This window comes from Erythrolamprus reginae, chromosome Z (genome assembly GCF_031021105.1).
Source record: "Erythrolamprus reginae isolate rEryReg1 chromosome Z, rEryReg1.hap1, whole genome shotgun sequence".
NCBI lineage: Eukaryota > Metazoa > Chordata > Lepidosauria > Squamata > Dipsadidae > Erythrolamprus > Erythrolamprus reginae.
Window position 1 is genome coordinate 134935728 of NC_091963.1, and position 21433 is coordinate 134957160.

At 40.8% G+C, this 21433-nt stretch overlaps 1 protein-coding gene across 1 annotated transcript; it reads left to right on the forward strand.

The window, feature by feature from the left end:
• Positions 1-47: 47 nt before the first annotated feature.
• Positions 48-21433, forward strand: LOC139154475 (T-box transcription factor TBX6-like). Its single transcript, XM_070729111.1, is given in 9 exon segments — positions 48-187; positions 189-255; positions 2137-2365; positions 6559-6826; positions 7602-7745; positions 14656-14726; positions 15043-15110; positions 18087-18279; positions 20536-21433. Coding segments are annotated over 9 exon segments (1347 nt in total). The 5' UTR covers positions 48-130; the 3' UTR covers positions 20786-21433.

Consider the following 21433-nt stretch of genomic DNA (forward strand, 5'->3'; position numbering starts at 1 on the left):
CAGGAGCCCTGGCTTCCAGCCTCACCTGTCCCCATCCACAAGACCCCCACTCCCTGCCCAGAGGAGCCAGTGACCCCCACTCTCTGCCCAGAGAAGCCAGTCCTGGCCTCCAGGTTTCTGTCCATCACTCATGTACCACCCGTCAGAGATATTTTCCCCGTATGGGAGCTCCTACGCTCTGCGACCACCCCCCCCCTCCTGGAGCGGCTTACCCCCAGAGTCAGGCACCCCAATATGAAGCCTTCAGATACTCAGGTGAGAAATTGGGAGAGGAGGTGGCAAAGTGGGGGGGGGGGGAGGAAAAACTGGTAAAACCCCAAATCCTGGTGAGGATGGTGAACTTAAGAACATTAGGTTCCATGGCATCCTGTTGCAGAGCCAGGCGCTATTATTCAGACTCTCTACCTCAGGGCATTTTTTATGTGAAAGGGAGCGGGATAGAATAGCTACTTCCTGGGAGTAGCTCTTGCGGTGGATACGGTCTGACTGTGACAGGCATTTAAAGAAGCAGATGAGAATTAAGACTTTCTGAAGGAGATTCAGAGAAGATTAAGAAGCAGAAAGCTGACATGCAAAAACTTTCTTCTTGTATAAGAAACCGAAGTACTGTAGAATCTGCAATGTTTTGGGGGCTCTGAATTCAAGAAAGACAGTGGTAGCCAGGATGTTTAAGCTAAGAGGGTTAACAAGCTGATTTCATGATGCAACTGTATTAGTGTGGAAATAGTGGACCAAAAACGTTTATGTTTAAAGCTACCGAGTTGTTAGATACGAATAAATTTCATAAATAAATAAAATCAATTGTGAGCTGAAACCAGATAATGAGAATTAGGAGGTCAGGCTATTACATCTGTGGGTAAAGTGGGACGTATATTAAAAAAAACAAAAGTAAGGGAAGTCCACCAGGCACCCAAGAGGATGAGAATGATCCTCAGATGAACAGGATAGAATAACAGAGTTGGAAGGGACCTTGGAGGTCTTCTAGTCCTATGCAGGAAACCTTACACCACTTCAGACAAATGGTTGTTCAATCTCTTCTTTAAAAATTCCAGTGTTGGAGCATTCACAATTTCTGGAAGTAACTTGTTCCTTAGATTAATTGTTCTGTCAGGAAATTTCTTCTTAGTTGTAAGTTGCTTCTCTCCTTGATTAGTTTCCATCTATTGCTTCTTTTTCTGCCTTCAGGTGCTTTGGAGAATAGCTAGACTGCCTCTGTGTGATATTAGAACACTGCTATCATTCAACACCATCAAATTATTTACTATTGCTATTATTCTTCTCATTCTTCCTAGTACCTATCTCTTCCCTCTTATGACTGTATGCTTGTATCTTTTGCTTGTATCTTTACAATTTATATTGTTTTGTTTCCTAGTACTATTTGATTGCTTGTTAGTAACCTATGACTATCACTGTGTTGTATCTTATGATTCTTGAAGAAGGTATTTTATTTTTCTTTATGTACACTGAGAGCATCTGCACCAAAGACAAATTTCTTGTGTGTCCAATCACACCGGGCCAATAAAGAATTCCTGTTCTGTTCTGTTCTGTTCTGTTCTATTTCTCTATTCTAATTCTCTAGTCTACTCTACTCTACTCTACTCTACTCTATATTCTATTCTATTTTATTCTCTCCCCTAATCCTTCTCATTAAACTAGACATGCCCAGATCCTGCAACTGTTCTTCATATTTTAGCCTCCAATCCCCTAATCGTCTTTGTTGCTCTTCTCTGCACCCTTTCTAGAGTCCCTACATCATTTTTTACATCGTGGCAACCAATACGGGATGCAGTAGGTAGTAAACAAGCATTAGAAAGGAAAGCAGCTTGTGATTTAGACAGGCCAGTGGAAGGTCAGGGCTGGGGAGATTAGAAAGATGGAGAATTCCCATAAATTCTTGGCTCCTATCCACCCACCCCCATCAGCTGGATATTTAGCACCCAAGACCAACTGGTCAGGGAAGAGGTGGAGAGGGGGGGAGAGAAGAAAACGGGCGGAAACCAGCAGGAGAGTGACAAATTCCTTGATGGTACCCCTCCAACCCCCTCCTTCTCCTTACTCCACATGGCTCAGCAGCCGATGATGCCCCCTCAAATCTCTTAACTCTCCTCTCGAGTCTCTTTTCTCCTTTGTCACCAGAGCTGGAAGCTGCTCCCAAATTGGAAGGTTTCTTCTCAGGTTTGGACCCCGCTGGGCGCCTCCTGCCCCCACCCCCCGGCCTCCCTTATGGGTCATCTCAGACACTCCCAACAGGCCCCCCAGCAACTGCACAGCTACCCCCTGGAGTACGGATGAGCCTGGAGAACAGCGAGCTCTGGAAGCGGTTCAGCGACATTGGCACCGAGATGATCATCACCAAAGCAGGCAGGTGAGATACCGGTCCATCATCTCCCTCACACACCCAAACACTTTCTCTCTCTCTCTTTTGAAGTGGCAGGGATCAGCCTCGGAACATGCAAATCAGAGCTTCCGATGGCTTTTCTTCTGTCCTAAAATCAAAACATCTCCCCAATAGACCTGACACTGTAATCTTATCTTTCTCTATGCCGTCTGAAGTCCAGTGGGTCTTGATTTTTTAACTAAATGATTATGACTGCAACCTGAATCATTTTTAACACGCTAGCTGTGGGCCACTGTGTGACACAGAATGCTGGACTCGATGGGCTTTGGCCTGATTCAGCATGGCTCTTCTTATGTTCTTAGCTTTGCACAATGTTATTCCCCCTTCTCGCTAGAAGCTGGCAGGGAATAAGATTGGAATAATGGGGTGGGTGTTGGATCCTTGCAGGAATGAAGGACTGCAGACTTAGTGTAAGTAATGGTTCTTTTTATTCAGAGCAGAAGGTAACGGTTTAAGGAACGAAACAAGACAACAAACATGGCCGTGCCTGGCAGCTATATATACCCCGGGCTGCCAGGCTCAGCCAACCAATCACCTTGTAGTATTTTCCCACCCAAGGAATATGGGGCGGGTACAAGGCCTAACTGTCCTCTGGACACAACAGTGGGGGAGGCTTTGTTTATATAATTCACAAGTGTAAGGATCTATGGCTATAACACATATAGATGAATAATAGTTTAAATACTTTGCAAATGGGATTTTGACAAATGCACCAAAGATAAGCAATCTGATACTGAACCGAGGGCTGGCTAGTCTTAAGAGGCTTGAATGGTCCCTTCTAATTCTCCATTTCTAATGTTTTTTTTAATGTATTTATTTACTAGAGTTGGAAGGGACCTTGTAGGTCATCTAGTCCAACCCCCTGCTCGAGCTGGAACCCTACACCACCCCAGAAAAATGTCAGTCCAATCTCTATGTGAAAATCTCAAGTGTTGGAGCGTTCACAACCTCCACCGGCAAGCCATTCCACTGGTTGATTGCTCCCAACGTTAGAAAGTTCTTCCTTGTTTCCAGGTTAAATCTCTCTTTGGTCAGCTTCCACGAAGCCTCCATGTTCAAAGGCAGTATATCTGCATTTTGCTCATTTTGTAAACTCTACTTAGGATACCGATAGAAAATAATTTACTTGGTTATATTGTTAATTTAATCTAGGAAGGCTCTTAATGCATTAAAAAACATAAATTTATTTGTTTGTTTGTTTGTTTATTTACAGTATTTATTTATTTGTCCAATACACAAATACATAGGAAGAAAAATAGACATGTAGTAATATATATAAGGGTAAAGTGAACTTAGAGGACAGGATATATGAAAGAAAGAAAATATATATGATAAGTGAGAGAAAGGAAAGACAATTGGACAGGGGACGAAAGGCACACCAGTGCACTTATGTACGCCCCTTACTGGCCTCTTAGGAACCTGGAGAGATCAATCGTGGAGAGTGTAAGGGAGAAATGTTGGGGGTTAGGGGTTGACACAATTGAGTCCGGTAATGAGTTCCATGCTTCGATAACTCGATTGCTGAAATCATATTTTTTACAGTCAAGTTTGGAGCGGTTCGTATTAAGTTTGAATCTGTTGCGTGCTCTTGTGTTGTTGCGGTTGAAGCTGAAGTAGTCATTGACCGGTAGGACGTTGCAGCATATGATCTTGTGGGCAATACTCAAGTCATGTTTTAGGTGCCGTAGTTCTAGGCTTTCTAGGCCCAGGATTGTTAGTCTATTTTCGTAGGATATTCTGCTTCGAGTGGAGGAGTGAAGGGCTCTTCTGGTGAAATATCTTTGGACATTTTCAAGGGTATTGATGTCTGAGATGTGGTATGGGTTCCAGACAGATGAGCAGTAGTCTAGGATGGGTCTGGCAAAAGTTTTGTAGGCTCTTGTGAGTAGTGTGAGATTGCCTGAGCAGAAGCGATATTGTTGCAGTGGGCATTAGCACTTAGGTCAAAAAATGTTCCTCTGTCCCTATTTATTTTTTTCCTGAGTTATTATAATAAAAGCAAGATTTTGAGAAACAGATGTAGCTTCTGGGTACCAGAGAATAACAAGGTACCTAAAATGAATACTGTGAAAATCCACTTTTATCTTTAATTTCTAGTGTAAAAATGTTTTCTAACCTTGGGTCTTCAGTAGTTGAACCATTTTAAGTCACTGTAACTTAGAATTAAGGAGAAACTTCCTCATAAGGACAATTAACCAGTGGAACAGCTTGCCATCACACATTGTAGGGACTTCATCACTGGAGGTTTTTAAGAAAAGACTGGACAGCCACCTATCTGAAATGGTATAGAGCAGGGGTCAAATGCTCCCTGTTCACTTGTGCCTTTCAATCATAGGAGAACTGGTCCCAGAGGCTTCACCCAACTGCCTGAATGCCGCCTTTTAGTTCTTTTACCTCTGTGCATGCACAGAAGGCTTTGTACATGTGCAGAGGATAAAAGAACCCAGTTTGGTTATGAGTCAAGGATACGTCAAGTAAATCAGTGCTGATATTTTAAGGGCTAAATGAGGGACTGCTGGTTGGTTGGTTGGTTGGTTGGTTGGTTGGTTGGTTGGTTGGTTGGTTGGTTGGTTGGTTGTTTATGTATGTATTTATGTATTTATGTATTTATGTATTTATGTATTTATGTATTTATGTATTTATTTATTCATTTATTCATTTATTTATTTATTTATTGGATTTGTATGCCGCCCCTCTCCACAGACTCGGGGCGGCTAACAACAACAATAAAACAGTATACAGTAACAAAATCCAATACTAAAAACAGTTAAAAACCCATTATATAAAAACCAATCATACATACAGACATACCATGCATAAAATTGTAAAGGCCTAGGGGGAAGTGTATCTCAGTTCCCCCATGCCTGGCGGCAGAGGTGGGTTTTAAGCAGGTTTCGAAAGGCAAGGAGGGTGGGGGCAATTCTAATCTCTGGGGGGAGTTGGTTCCAGAGGGCCGGGGCCGCCACAGAGAAGGCTCTTCCTCTGGGTCCCGCCAAGCGACATTGTTTGGTTGATGGGACCCGGAGAAGACCCACTCTGTGGGACCTGACTGGTCGCTGGGATTTGTGCAGCAGAAGGCGGTTGGGGAAGGGGGGGACATGATTAAAGCATTTAAATATGTTAAAGGGTTAAATAAGGTTCAGGAGGGAAGTGTTTTTAATAGGAAAGTGAACACAAGAACAAGGGGATACAATCTGAAGTTAGTTGGGGGAAAGATCAGAAGCCACGTGAGAAAATATTATTTGACTGAAAGAGTAGTAGATGTTTGGAACAAATCCACAGTAACTGAATTTAAACATGCCTGGGATAAACATATATCCATCCTAAGATAAAATACAGGAAATAGTATAAGGGCAGACTAGATGGACCAGGAGGTCTTTTTCTGCCATCAATCTTCTATGTTTCTATGCTTGTATTAATAAATGGAGCCAAATAATATGATTTGGACCCTGCCCATTCATCCTGTATTATTAGAACTTTCTAGAAATCAGCGATAGCATGGTGGGTGCGTGACTAGAATTAGCTACCACTAGCCTTGAGTTAAGATGAATTATATAGAGCGCTGGTGAAACCACATTTGGAATACTGTGTTCAGTTCTGGAGACCTCACCTACAAAAAGATATTGACAAAATTGAACAGGTCCAAAGACGGGCTACAAGAATGGTGGGAGGTCTTAAGCATAAAACGTATCAGGAAAGACTTAATGAACTCAATCTGTATAGTCTGGAGGACAGAAAGAAAAGGGGGGACATGATCGAAACATTTAAATATGTCAAAGGGTTAAATAAGGTTCAGGAGGGAAGTGTTTTTAATAGAAAAGTGAACACAAAAACAAGGGGACACAATCTGAAGTTAGTTGGGGGAAAGATCAAAAGCAACATGAGAAAATATTATTTTACTGAAAGAGTAGTAGATGCTTGGAACAAACTTCCAGCAGAGGTGGTTGGTAAATCCACAGGAACTGAATTTAAACATGCCTGGGATAAACATATATCCAATGTAAGATAAAATACAGGAAATAGTATAAGGGCAGACTAGATGGACCATGAGGTCTTTTTCTGCCGTCAGTCTTCTATGTTTCTATGTTTTCTTCTTCTGTGTCACATCCCATTCCTCAATTAGACTGAATTTTCTAATCCATGTTTTAATCACTTTCCAGGCGAATGTTTCCACAGCTAAAAGTTTCAGTCATAGGCCTGGACCCTGAAGCTAAGTACCTACTTCTGGTGGATGTCATCCCTGTAGGAGGCTCCCGCTACAAGTGGCATGGCAAAAAGTGGGAAGCCAGTGGCAAGGCAGAATTACCACTTCCGGACCGGGTTTACATCCATCCCGACTCACCTGCATCAGGTGCTCACTGGATGCGCCAACCTGTATCTTTCCATCGGCTCAAGCTCACCAACAATACCCTGGATCCTCATGGACATGTATGATTGGGAACTGGGAAGGGGAAAAAGACAGATGGGGAAGAGGAGATATACAGTACATCCAGGAGACAATAATTGATACAATACACTAATAGCCCAATAAAACGATTTAGAAATGGGACACATGTTGGAAGATCTTTTAAGGGGTTATAGAAAAAAATGGGGGGGGGGGGAGGAAACCATTCGAGCTCCAGGATTTTGTGAATCTAATGCCAAAAATGAAGCAAAATCTTCCCCAGAATATTACATTCTGAAATTCTTTTTAAAAAAGAAAAACTATAGCAACCACAATATTTAAACTTTGATTTTGTTGATAATGTGTTAGATTATTATTAAAAAATTGTTCATGGATGTACAGCAAAAAAATAAATTAGCTCAGTGTTTCCTAACTTGGCAACTTGAAGAGATCAAGACTTCAACTCCCAGAATTCCCCAGCCAGCAAATGCTGGCTGGGGAATTCTGGGAGTTGAAGTCCTGATCTCTTCAAGTTGCCAAGGTTGGGAAGCACTGAATTAGCTCACCAAGATCCCCCTACAGAAATGACTTGGGTTTATATTTTTTTGCAGGTTTAAATGCCTAGATTCTTAATCTTCCTTTTAAATACAAAATGAACTCGTGTATAAGGATAATGAATCATGCAATTTTATGCTTTGCCCAAAATGACAGCATGCATGGACAGTTCGGTTTTGCAGAGAACTAAAATGGAGTTGGAAAGTGGAGGAACATTAGATGGACATGTAAAATAATACTCACTATTGGTTCTTCTGTTGTTAGTTGATCGTTCATTCCATGCACTGTTACCAGCCCAGGATGCATGTGGTGGGTGCTGGAGGGCGCCGTGGAGCAGGAGGTGGCTGTGGCTCCTTCACCTTTCCCGAGACACAGTTCCTGACTGTCACAGCCTACCAGAACCCACAGGTGAGAGAATAAGAACAGGGTTGTTTTTTTTTAAATGGTTTGTTTGTTTTTAATACTGTAGACTCATTCTCATTTGTAGAGTCCATGATATCTCCAGACTTCTTGTCCCTCATTGTCTTCTATCTATCCATCTATTTTATTTATTTGTTTGTTTGTTTGTTTGTTTATTTATTTATTTTGTCCAATACATAATACACATTGAAGAGAAAGATATGTAATAATATAAGTAAAGGAAATAATAGAAGAAAAGATATAAAGATGAACATATTTGAAAGGAAGAAAAGATAAATGAGAGAAGGAGAGACAATTGGACAGGGGACAGAAGGCACACTGGTGCACTTATGCACGCCCCTTACTGACCTCTAAGGAACCTGGAGAGGTCAATTGTGGATAGTCTAAGGGAAAATTGTTTGGGGTTAGGGGTTGACACTACTGAGTCAGGTAAGGACACGCTTCGACAACTCGGTTGCTGAAGTCATATTTTTTACAGTCAAGTTTGGAGCGGTTAATATTAAGTTTGAATCTGTTGCGTGCTCTTGTGTTGTTGCGATTGAAGCTGAAGTAGTCATTGACAGGTAGAACATTCTAACAACAACAGAGTTGGAAGGGACCTTGGAGGTCTTTTAGTCCAACCCCCTGTTTAGGCAGGAGACTCTGCATTACTTCAGACAGAAGCAGTGATAGGCTACCAAAATTTTTACTACCCCACTGTGGGCGTGGCTTATGCATTTTGTTTTAACATTTATCATGCAAATTGGGTGCTCTGGGGTGGAGCTCCAAATTTTACTACCGGTACTGCGTTCCTGACCGTACCCGTAGGAGCCCATCTCTGAACAGATGATTATCCAGCATCATCTTAAAAACTTTCAGTGTTGGAGCATTCACAACTTTTGGGGGCAAGCTGTTCCACTAATTAATTGCTTTTATTTTATTTATTTATTTGTTTGTTTTGTCAAGTACGTATTGGTGGTATACAAAGATATAATAATATTTATATTCATGATACTAGTAAAAGAGAAACATTAGGATAGGGGATGGAAGGCACTCTGGTGCACTTATGCACACCCCTTTGTTCTAACTTTCAGGAAATTTCTCCTTAGTTCTAAGTTGCTTCTCTCCTTGTTTAGTTTCTACTCATTGCTTCTTGTTCTACCCCAGGTGCTTTGGAGAATAGGTTGACTCCTTCTTCTTTGTGGCAACCCCTGAGATATTGGAACATTGCTATCATGTCCCGTCGTCCCCCAGGTCCTTCTTTTCATTAAACTACCCATGCCCAATTCTTGCAACTGTTCTTCATATGTTTTAGCCTCCAGTCCCCTAATCATCTTTGTCGCTCTTCTCTGCACTTTTTCTAGAGTCTCAACTTACATACCTACCCATCCTACTACATACCAACCCATCCTACATATCTACCTACATACCTACCCATACTGTCTGTCTGTCTGTCTGTCTATCTGTCCGTCCGTCCGTCCATCCACCCACCCGCCCACCCATCCTCCCACCCATCCTCCCACCACAGGTATCTATCCATCAAATAATGATTGATGGATGGATGGATGGATGGATGGGGACTTGAACCTGCAACCTTTGCCTTGTAAGGCAGAGAAATAACCTCTAGGTTACAGTATCCAATCCCGTGAGTGACAGGGAAGAGGGGAGTTTGGCAGACAGCACAGGAGACCAATCATCTGTATCATCCTTGGATTCTGAACAAGAATTTATGACACATCCACGCAGGCGTAGAGTGATGCATAGGGGACAACAACTGAAGGATTATTACAGGAGATAAATGAGGCCACCTGTGGTTGGGTGGGGCTGCTGTAATTAGTGCTACAGATAAAGGAGCCGCCTGCTGTTTTAGCCTCATGGCAGTTTATCTGATTCATAGTTTCGTCAAGATCATGGTTTTTGCTGTTCAAGATTGTGTGTTGACTTTCTGGATTTTAGAATTCGACTCAGTTTCCAAGTTATTGGGTGAGAATTTGAATTGCATTTAACCTGTGCCTTGTGTGTACCAGGAAAAACCCTTTGACATTTAAAAAGGGAGCTGTTTCTGTTTTCTGCTGATAAAGACTTTTGGGTTTTCCTTCTATCGTGTGGTGTGTGTCTTTCTGGACTAATTACCCTGTAATTACGGGTGGTTGAGACACGCCGACAGAACACTCATCCAAGCCAATTTCAGAATTAAATCTGTCCTGGCAGTCTTATAGCCTTAAATATGCCTCTTTCCTGCCTTCAAAATTTATTTCTCTAACAATTTCAGATTGCAGCACTTTGGCTCCTTCTATTATTCACAACAATGTATTATTTAATATAAACATGTCTCTAGCAAAATCTAATCCCCACTCCCAATAACTTTTCAGAGTATCTCTTTTCAATACTTTTCACCAGTGTTTCTCATTGTCACCAACTTTAAGATATATGGATTTCAACTTGTATAGCATACTTGGCTAGGGAATTCTTGGAGTTAAAGTTCATACATCTTGCTGAGTTGAGAAATGATGCTTTACATCAGAGGTCCCCAAACTGGGCAACTTTAAGACTTGTGGACATCAACACCTTGAAAATAATAACCTACTTTCCAACAAAATTTGGTTTCAGAAAAAAATTATCCTGAAATCTGCAACTCTTACACTGCAAAAACATATGGACTACTCAAGTTGATCAGGGTAAATCAATAGATGCAATCTACATAGACTTTTGTAAAGCTTTTGATTCAGTAGTTCATGACAAACCTTATTCTAAAACTAAAATCCAATGGCATCTCTGGACCACGGCATGATTGGATAACAGCATTCCTGTCTAACAGACAACAGATGGTCAAAATAGGTAGTGCCATATCTAATCCTGTTCCAGTTAACAGTGGTGTCCCTCAAAGCAGTGTTTTAGGACCTACTCTCTTTATACTCTACATAAACAATCTGTGACAATATTACAAGCAACTGTGTTCTCTTTGCTGATTATGTTAAACCATTTAATACCACCGACAATGCTACTACCTTTCAAAATGACCTTGATCATGTAGCTGAATGATCTAAAAACTGGCAATTTCAAATCTCAACCAACAAATGCTCTGTCTTACACATTGGTAAAAAGAATCAGAATACTAAATGCATGCTTGGAAGAACTAAACTCGTAGATGTCCCTCACTCAGTCAAATACCTTGTTGTACTCATATCCAATGACCTAGGTGCTAGAGCCCACTGTAACAGCATTGCCAAAAAGCATTAAGAGTTGTAAATCTAAGCTTATGTAGCTTCTTCTCTAGAAACACTGAACTGCTCACCAGAGCATACAAAACATTCGTCAGACCAATTCTTGAATACAGCTCACCTGTATGGAACCCACACTGCGTAACATATATTAATACAATTGAAAGAGTCCAGAAATACTTCACAAGAAGAGTCCTTCACTCCTCTCACAACAAATGACCTTACTCCTCTAGACTTCAAATACTATGTTTAGGCAATTTACAACTACGTCGCCTCCGAACTGATTTAACTGTTGTCCATAAAATCATATATCACAATGTCCTCCCTGTTAGTGACTACTTTACCTTTAGCAACAACACAAGAGCACCTAATAGATACAAAGTAAAAAATGTAAATCGCTCCAAACTAGACTGCAGAAAAGACGATTTCAGCAATAGAGTGGTCAATGGCTGGAATGCACTACCTGACTCTGTTGTTTCTTCCCCAAACCCACAAACCTTTAACCTTACATTATCTACAGTGGACCTCTCCCGTTTTCTAAGAGGTCTGTAAGGGGTGTGCATAAGCGCACTATTGTGCCTACCGTCCCTGTCCTACTCTCTTTTTATCCTTTCTATCACTACTTTCTACTTATATTATGTTAATACAAACTATAATTCTATACTTGTTTGACAAACAAACAAACAAATTCTCCAGTCAGCTATGGTGACTGGAGAATTCTGGGAGCTGAAGTTACATCATTATAGTCTTTCACACTATGAAGAGTTTATAAGCCTTATTTTGTTCATTTTAGTGGGTCTAGAAAGGCTAAACTTAACTGGGTACGTGATCTTTAATACTACTACTAATCGAATCTAAACAGAAATTCCTCCACTAGTGTCACCCACAAATATTGAGCCAATGTTTCTCAGGCTGGCTGAGGAATTCTGAGAGTTGAAGTCCACACATCTTAAGTCTATGGAGATTCTTAGTCATCCTAGTCATGGTTGTCCAGTGGTGCTTTTTCCAGAGACAACTTGTTAACTAAAAAGTCCAGTTTCCTCTTGAAAAAACACCCATGGGACACACATCTTAAGTTTGTCAATTAGGAAACTGTGTGTTGAACTATAACTCCAGCAGATCTCAGCCAATGGCCATACTGGCTAAGGACTATGGGAGCTATTATCCATTACCGAATGGTATTAATAGAAAAATAAATTTGTAAAAGATGCTGAGAATTGGTTGCTTGGAGGGACAGAAATAACCATCTCACCCTGTAGTAGGGTTCAAAAAAATTTGCTACTGGTTTTGTGGACATGGCTTGGTGGGCACGATTTGGTGGTCTAGCAGGGGAAGGATGCTGTAAAATCTCAATTCCCTCCCCACTCCAGGGAAAGGATACTGTAGGGAGGCAGAGAATAAATGGGGATGAGGCCAGTCAGAGGTGGTACCTACCGGTTCTCTGAACTACTAAAAATGTCTCCAACTAGTTCACCAGGACTGATCATAGCTTCCTGCTGAATACCACTTCTGATCATAGTTCCCTCTAAGCTGAGCAGTGAGCAATCGCTCACTTAAAAATCATCATCAACTCAGAGTTTTCCAAACCTGCCCAGAAGCTGAGAGGGAAAGAGTGAGAGGGAAGGAGAGAGAGAGGAAGAGAGGAAGAGAGAGAAACAGATAGAAAAAAGAGAGGAAGGAAAAGAGAAAGAAAAAGAATGGGAGTAAGGAAGAGAGAAAGAAAATCAAAATCTAGTTTGAAACTAGCTCAACTATTTAAGTGGCATTTTGATATTGATAGAGTTGCCCTATTATGAGCTCACTGTTATAGACACACAGTACAGTATTTTATTTTGAAATTCTCTGAGGCAAAACAGGGTGGGTTTTTTATTTGTTTGTTTGTTTGTTTGTTTGTTTGTTTATTATTTCTGTGCCGCCCAGTCCCGAAGGGACTGCCGCTCAGACACTATACTTTTCCGCCCACCCCAAAAAAAAATTAGAGGGAACACTGCTTCTGATCTCACCTTAATATACAAAGCCACTTCAGAAACTTAATTTCCCCAAAACACAGAAAAGAAAAGAAACACACAGAAAATGTCTCTGTAATGTGAATACTTACCTCAGTATCAATCATCAATGTAGCTAAAAAGTGAAGTGCTCAAAAGGAAAGCTTCAAATAAGCCATCTCCATATTTTAAAAAGAACAATATATGTTTTACCTGCAGCTGAAGAATTCCTTTGCTGGCTGCAGCTACCTAGAGAGCCAGGAAAAAATAGATATTGTCAAAAGGATGGAGAAATGATTAAGAACTTTATATCTTTATTTGTACCCTCAGCTTTATTGTTTTTATACTCAAGGTGATAAGCATATCTAACATATCTTCTGCCTCTTATTTTCCCCCATCACAGCAGCCCTGTGAAGTGGGTTGGGCTGAAAGAGAGCAACTGGTCCAAAGTCACCCAGACAGCTTTCATGCCTAACACAGGGCTAGAATTCATGGTATCCTGGTGATTGACCCAAAGTTATCCTACCAGCTTTGATGTCTAATGCAGGACTAGAACTCACAGTCTCCTGGTTTCTCGGCCAGCATCTTAAGCACCACATCAAACTGGCTCTAGACCTCTTTAGGAAATCTTCCCCAAACCTCTAATTGGTACCTAAATCTACTGTGGGCAAAAGCCATTGACAACGTTATAGTTTTCTACAATGTCTGCTATTCTAAACATACATTATTCTCTCTTGTCCCTCTTGTTTTCAGCTTAGCTGGGATGCCTCCCATTTTTGTCATCTTCTCTTTTTCATCATTGTCATCTTCTCTTATTATGCTATATCTGGCCTCCAGGAATGTATACATCTATACATTTTGCAAACAAGAATAAAACTTAAAATCCTACTACACCAAAAATTCTGGAAGTAACTTCAATATAATTTTACACTTTTTTTAGAAATAACCCAGAAATATATAAAGCAGAATGTATTTATTAATAGAAATATGTATGACAACTTTTATTACTTTAACTCTAAAGTATATATAAGAGCCGGGGTGGCGCAGCAGGTAGAGTGCTGTACTGCAGGCCACTGAAGCTGACTTTAGATCTGTAGGTCAGCGGTTCAAATCTCATCACCGGCTCAAGGTTGACTCAGCCTTCCATCCTTCCGAGGTGGGTAAAATGAGGACCCGGATTGTGGGGGCAATAGGCTGTCTCTGTTAAAAAGTGCTATTGCTAACATGCGGTAAGCCGCCCTGAGTCTAAGGAGAAGGGCGGCATTAAAAAATCGAATAGATGACAAGACGGTTAAAAGACCAAGAGGAAACGGAATTTTATGAGATCTGGAACAAAGTGTATATATGGATAAATAAGAAGAAAAAGTAAAAGTAAAAAGAATAGGAGAATTGTAGAAGTATAGATATGATTTAAATTTTATGTTGGAAGAAGACTTACTATACAAGGTTAAACAAATTTCTTCTTTTCATTTAAAGTAATAAGTAGATTTAAAGTGTTTATAATGTATTCTTTTTTCTGTATTGAAATTTTACTTCTAGAATAAGCGGGGAAGTTGCAGCCCCATTTTTATGTTAAATGTATGTTTGTCAGTTTTGTCTATTTTATGAAAATTAATAAAATTTATTGGGGGGGGGGAAATCGAATAAATAAAAATTAAAAAAATTAAAAATAAATACATTTGTTATTTCTGTCATTCCTCATCATCCATCCAGATCACCCAGATGAAGATAGAAAGCAATCCTTTTGCAAAGGGCTTCCGAGAAAATGGCATGAACAGCAAAAGGTGAGCAGGAAGAAACCAAACGCCCAGAAACATTGGTGTGGGTCTCCTGATGTTTCCCCACTGCAAAATATGGCTGAGGCTGAATGGTATTGTAATCCCTTTACGGACAGCTGTATGGGTTGGGGCCTCCAGATTATCTGGATCAGAGATTTCATTCCAACAAGCTGAATTGTCAGAATCAAAATGCTAAGACTCTAGAAAGCTGGTGGGATGGACTTTGCTAGACCAACAACTTGCAACTGCATAATCCTGAAAGGTGTTTTAAGCCCTGACTGCTGTTTTATCAGATCTTATTATGGTCCATTACAAAATACAGGGAGCGTGAAGCCCGAATCAAAAGGAAGCTGAAGGTCAATGAATGCGAAGCAAACCAGGGCGAAAGCGGTGAGAACAACATGGGTATCTTATTCTGTCTAACTTCTTAAATGCTACTCCTAACTTAGAAACATAGAAACATAGAAGACTGACGGCAGAAAAAGACCTCATGGTCCATCTAGTCTGCCCTTATACTATTTCCTGTATTTTATCTTACAATGGATATATGTTTATCCCAGGCATGTTTAAATTCAGTTACTGGGGATTTACCAACCACGTCTGCTGGAAGTTTGTTCCAAGGATCTACTACTCTTTCAGTGAAATAATATTTTCTCATGTTGCTTTTGATCTTTCCCCCAACTAACTTCAGATTGTGTCCCCTTGTCCTTGTGTTCACTTTCCTATTAAAAACACTTCCCTCCTGAACCTTATTTAACCCTTTGACATATTTAAATGTTTTGATCTTCTCTCTCTTCTGTGTTTGCAAACTGTGGGCCAAAAAGTCAAAACTGTAGTTATGATGCAATTTCAGCCGCACCTGTTTTTAGGTGGATTACATGTAATTCATATGTGATTCTTCATTCAGGACTAGCTGAAATTATGTGATTAATCAACATTAAATGAGAGAATCCCAATGGCATCTTTAGGATCACACTATGTCAAAATGATGAGCGTTATCCCTTTGGGCATAGTACTGTATATGCAATGTTGCAATGCATATAGAACATGGGTGAAGCTTGCTTTGTAATGCCTGATGTTTTCATCACTCTGATCTCCTTCACTTGCAGGTTCTCCTGTATCACTTATAACCATGATTCTAGATCAGGGGTGGAGAACTATGACTTGTAAACTTCAACTCCCAGAATTCCTGGCATGGCTGGATCAGGAATTCTGGCAGTTAAAGTCCACAAATCATAAAAGTGCCATAGTTCCCCACCCGTTCTACATAATTAAAAACATAGAAACATAGAAGACTGACGGCAGAAAAAGGCCTCATGGTCCATCTAGTCCGCCCTTATACTATTTCCTGTATTTTATCTTAGGATGGATATATGTTTATCCAAGGCATGTTTAAATTCAGTTACTATGGATTTACCAACCACGTCTGCTGGAAGTTTGTTCCAAGGATCTACTACTCTTTCAGTAAAATAATATTTTCTCATGTTACTTTTGATCTTTCCCCCAACTAACTTCAGATTGTGTCCCCTTGTTCTTGTGTTCACTTTCCTATTAAAAACACTTTGGTTGCCGATCAATTTCCGGTCACAATTCAAAGTGTTGGTTATGACCTTTAAAGCCCTTTATGGCACTGGACCAGAATATCTCCGAGACCGCCTGCTGCCGCACGAATCCCAGTGACCGATTAGGTCCCACAGAGTGGGCCTTCTCCGGGTCCCGTCAACTAAACAATGTCGGTTGGCGGGCCCCAGGGGAAGAGCCTTCTCTGTGGCGGCTCCGACCCTCTGGAACCAACTCCCCCCGGAGATTAGAACTGCCCCTACTCTGCTTGCCTTTCGTAAGCTCCTTAAGACCCACCTTTGTCGTCAGGCATGGGGAAACTGAGACATCTCCCCCGGGCATATACAATTTATGAATGGTATGTCTGTATGTATGTTTCTTTAGAAAATGGGGTTTTAAAAATATTTTTAAACTGTAATTTAGATTTGTTGTAAATTGTTTCACTTTGTTGTGAGCCGCCCCGAGTCTGCAGAGAGGGGCGTATACAAATCTAAATAATAAATAAATAAATAAATAAATAAATAAATAAATAAACTTCCCTCCTGAACCTTATTTAACCCTTTAACATATTTAAATGTTTCGATCATGTCCCCCCTTTTCCTTCTGTCCTCCAGACTATACAGACTGAGTTCATTAAGTCTTTCCTGATACGTTTTATGCTTAAGACCTTCCACCATTCTTACAGCCCGTCTTTGGACCCGTTCAATTTTGTCAATATCTTTTTTTAGGTGAGGTCTCCAGAACTGAACACAGTACTCCAAATGTGGTCTCACCAATTGACCAAATGTCTACAATTGACCAAATGTCTACATTTCCATCTTTTTCCTAGATACCCGTCATTTACCCAATGCACACATTTGAGAATAATCCCTTCTTGCTTGCTTTTCTAATACTCCTCCCTAATTCTTCCCAAAGCCCCTTTCCCCATATTCTTCTCCTTCATTTGCAATTATCCCCTCCTTTTTCCTTGAAAGTACTCTTATTAATTTGAACTGAAATGAGCATCCCAGAAGAACCTCACTTATACAGATTAGTTTGGTTTGTTTGTTTACAGAGCTTACAGCCTGCTCAAATTAGAAACAACTCCAAGAATCAGTTAATTATAGAATCCCCTCATTTGATTTCCAATAGGCTGGACAAATTGTTCTGGAGACCTCACCTACAAAAAGATATGGACAAAATTGAACGGATCCAAAGACGGGCTACAAGAATGGTGGAAGGTCTTAAGCATAAAACGTATCAGGAAAGACTTAATGAACTCAATCTGTATAGTCTGGAGGACAGAAGGAAAAAGGGGGACATGATCGAAGCATTTAAATATGTCAAAGGGTTAAATAAGGTCCAGGAGGGAAGTGTTTTTAATAGGAAAGGGAACACAAGAACAAGGGAACACAATCTGAAATTAGTTGGGGGAAAGATCAAAAGCAACGTGAGAAAATATTATTTTACTGAAAGAGTAGTAGATGCTTGGAACAAACTTCCAGCAGACGTGGTTGGCAAATCCCCAGTAACTGAATTTAAACATGCCTGGGATAAACATATATCCATCCTAAGATAAAATACAAAAAATAGTATAAGGGCAGACCAGATGGATCAGGAGGTCTTTTTCTGCTGTCAGTCTTCTATGTTTCTATGTTAAGATTTTCCCCCCTCAATTAAGTCTACAGTCATTTCACTTCTTTTGTGTCACCTCTTTCATAAGGCTCTCTGTGTCTCTGCCAAATACAGTATGTTCCCAGTATGTAGTTGTTTAACTGATAATTTTGTCTTTTCTTCCGGTCGGTCTCTGCCCATTCCTTCCCATAGAGAGCAAGAAAGGCCCTTGCGACTCCACCCTGACAGAAGAGGGGCCTCTGGAACAACAGCCACCCCCTGCCCTTCCACAGCCTTCCTGCTCCTTCTACCCCCCTGCAGGAATTAATCTCAATGGGGCTGAGGCTTATGTACAACATCCAGCTGCTTTCCATGGTTTAAGGGGGCCAGGATCACCCTATGGCAGGTAACAGAATATTTATTTATTTGGTTTTAAACCTGCCCAACTCCAGAAAAACGCCAGGGGTCTTGCAGTATTTAAAACAATGCATAACTAAAATATGGCTTTCAGGGGAATTCTGGGATTTGAAGATGATGATGATGGTTCAAGTCACTCCCACTGTTCACATAGCTGGCAAGCCACTCCTACAGTCACAGGATCATTAAGCCACACCCACAAAATAAGCTACATGCACAGTGTGGCAGTAAAAAGTTTGGCTGCCCATTACTGATTATATGTAAAATAATATTTTGGTGTGATGAGAGATGGAGGCCTTCTACAAATGTTTCAGTACATTAACAGTTTGCTTCACTGATCATATAATAATAATAATTAATAATAATAATTTATTAGATTTGTATGCCGCCCCTCTCCAAAGATTCGGGGCGGCTCACAACAATAATAAAAACAATATTATAGTAGAACAAATCTAATATTAAACAACATATAAAACCCTATATTAAACCAAACAACACATTCATACCAAACATAAAACAAAATATAAAAGAGCCTGGGGGAAAGGTGTCTCAACTCCCCCATGCCTGGCGGTATAAGTGAGTCTTGAGTAGTTTACGAAAGACAGGGAGGGTGGGGGCAGTTCTAATCTCCAGGGGGAGTTGATTCCAGAGGGCCGGGGCCGCCACAGAGAAGGCTCTTCCCCTGGGTCCCGCCAAACGACATTGTTTAGTCGACGGGACCCGGAGAAGGCCAACTCTGTGGGACCTTATCGGTCGCTGGGATTTGTGCGGTAGCCGGAGGTTCCGGAGGTACTCTGGTCCAATGCCATGTAGGGCTTTAAAGGTCATAACCAACACTTTGAATTGTGGCTGGAAACTGATCGGCAGCCAATGCAAGCCACGGAGTGTTGTAGAAACGTGGGCGAATCTTGGAACCCTCACGATGGCTCTCGCGCCTGCGTTCTGCACGATCTGAAGTTTCCGAACACTTTTCAAAGGTAGCTCTATGTAGAGAGTGTTGCAGTAATCGAACCTCGAGGTGATGAAGGCATCAGCGACTGTGAGCAATGACTCCCTGTTCAAATTGGGCCGCAACTGGTGCACTAAGCGAACCTGGGCAAACGTCCTCCTCACCACAGCCGAAAGATGATGTTCCAATGTCAGCTGTGGATCAAGGAGGATGCTCAAGTTATGAACCCTCTCTGAGGAGGTCAATAATCCCCCCCCCAGGGTAGTGGACAGACAGAATTGTCCTTGGGAGGCAAGACCCACAGCCACTCCGTCTTGTCTGGGTTGAGTTTGAGTTTGTTGACACCCATCCAGGCCCCAACAGCCTCCAGGCACCGGCACATCACTTCCTCTGCTTTGTTGACTTGACATGGGGTGGAGATGTATAACTGGGTATGATCAAAATGAGCCAAGCCAGCATCTTTATTGGCCAACTGTTCCAATCATGTAAAAGATTTTCCTCAAGCTTATCTTTTAATATCAGCTGTGTTGCCAGAGGCAATAACCGATTGGTTAATATCATCCTGCATTCCATCATTGCTTTCAGGGCAATGCAAAAATATTTTAAAAGAATAATATCAGGCAGATTTGCAATCATCCTTTCAACTCAATCCCGTAAGAAAGTCAAAATCCATGCTGTTGTTGTTTGTACCAGCAATATCCAACCATGGCAACTTTTAAAAATTGTGGATTTTTCCAACTTCCAGAAGTCTGGCTGGGGAATTCTGGGAGTTGAAATCCACAAGTCTTAAATTTGCCAAGGTTGGACACTCTTAATTTAAATCAAATAAGGTGTTACAAGAAAAGAAGAAAAGAAAAAGGAATGTTTTCAGTAAATGTCTATGGAGATTCTCAGTCACCCAGGTCATGGTTCTCCCAAAGGTGCAACTGGACATTCTGGTTTTCTTGGAAGGAATTTCACTTCTCATCTGAGAAGCTTCTTCAGTTCTGACTGGATGGTGGGGAATGGAAGGATTTATACTCCTTGAAGGCAGCAGGACATTTGCATTCTTTTCTTTTGCAAGAAAAAAACAGATTTAAGTCCAGTTGCCTCTCCAAAAAGCACCTTTGGGATTTTCAGTGGAATAAGAAAGGATTAAGGAAGTTTAGAAATACAGTACCTTATGTAGGGAAATCAGAATGGAAAATCCTCAGAACTATACATGGGAAATTATGTGAACCCCAATAGGAGGCTAGGCAAGATCAGTCAATGACCTACGAATTCTTAGGTGCTGATTTATGCTATGCTTTTTCACAGCTCAAGCGAAGAAATAGCAGCTCCTCCATCTTCTCTCCCTATCAAGCCTCCATCTGAGCAAACGGATTTCAGAGCAATGCTCCCAGTGAGCTGGGCCAACCTGGATATGGTTCCTTTCCTTGCAAGTGCAGAGCCACCAGAAGCTTCCTCGTACTCTCCTTTCAAATTCAGTTTTGCACCATACCCGCCTTCACCTCGTGTCTACGGATCTCCTTCTGGCTATCCTGGTTCACAGCCGTCAATGCTTTAACCCCTGCACAACCTGGATACCTTCATTAGATTTGCTTCTACTTGCAAAATTTCATGTTTTCCTCTTTCATTTAAGGGAGTAGAGTTTTATTATATCAACAAAGTTTATAGTTAAATCCCCAAAGGCTGCAACTGACACAACACTCCCACTCCCACCCCCACATGAATATAAGGAAGCCAAGATGCTCACATTCAAACTTTCTTTTCCAATTATTTCCCTGGTAGAAAATTTATATTCAGCATCCTAAGTGATAGCTATGTTTCAGCTATTCCTTATGAAACACCTTACAGACTAACATACGTACATGTTTTTTACATGTCTGCATAACATATCACCTTAGCGTTGATATTGAAATGGTACATATGGTGTGGAAACTAGTAACTTGTTCGGGTTTCTTTAATGTATTTTTATTGGATGTTAAAAACCAAATCCCATAACTGGCAGAGCTCATTTGACTTGATGAGATGATGCAAATTCTCTTATTTTGATCTGAAACTACAGTAATGTATTAAAATAATCTCCCTTTCTATGCCACTACCAAATTAATTAGAAAATTGACTATCAATAAGAAAAGACATATTTTGCAAATATTTCTGTAGCACTCTTTCACAAATGATGTGGCAATACAAATAAACAATATACAAAATA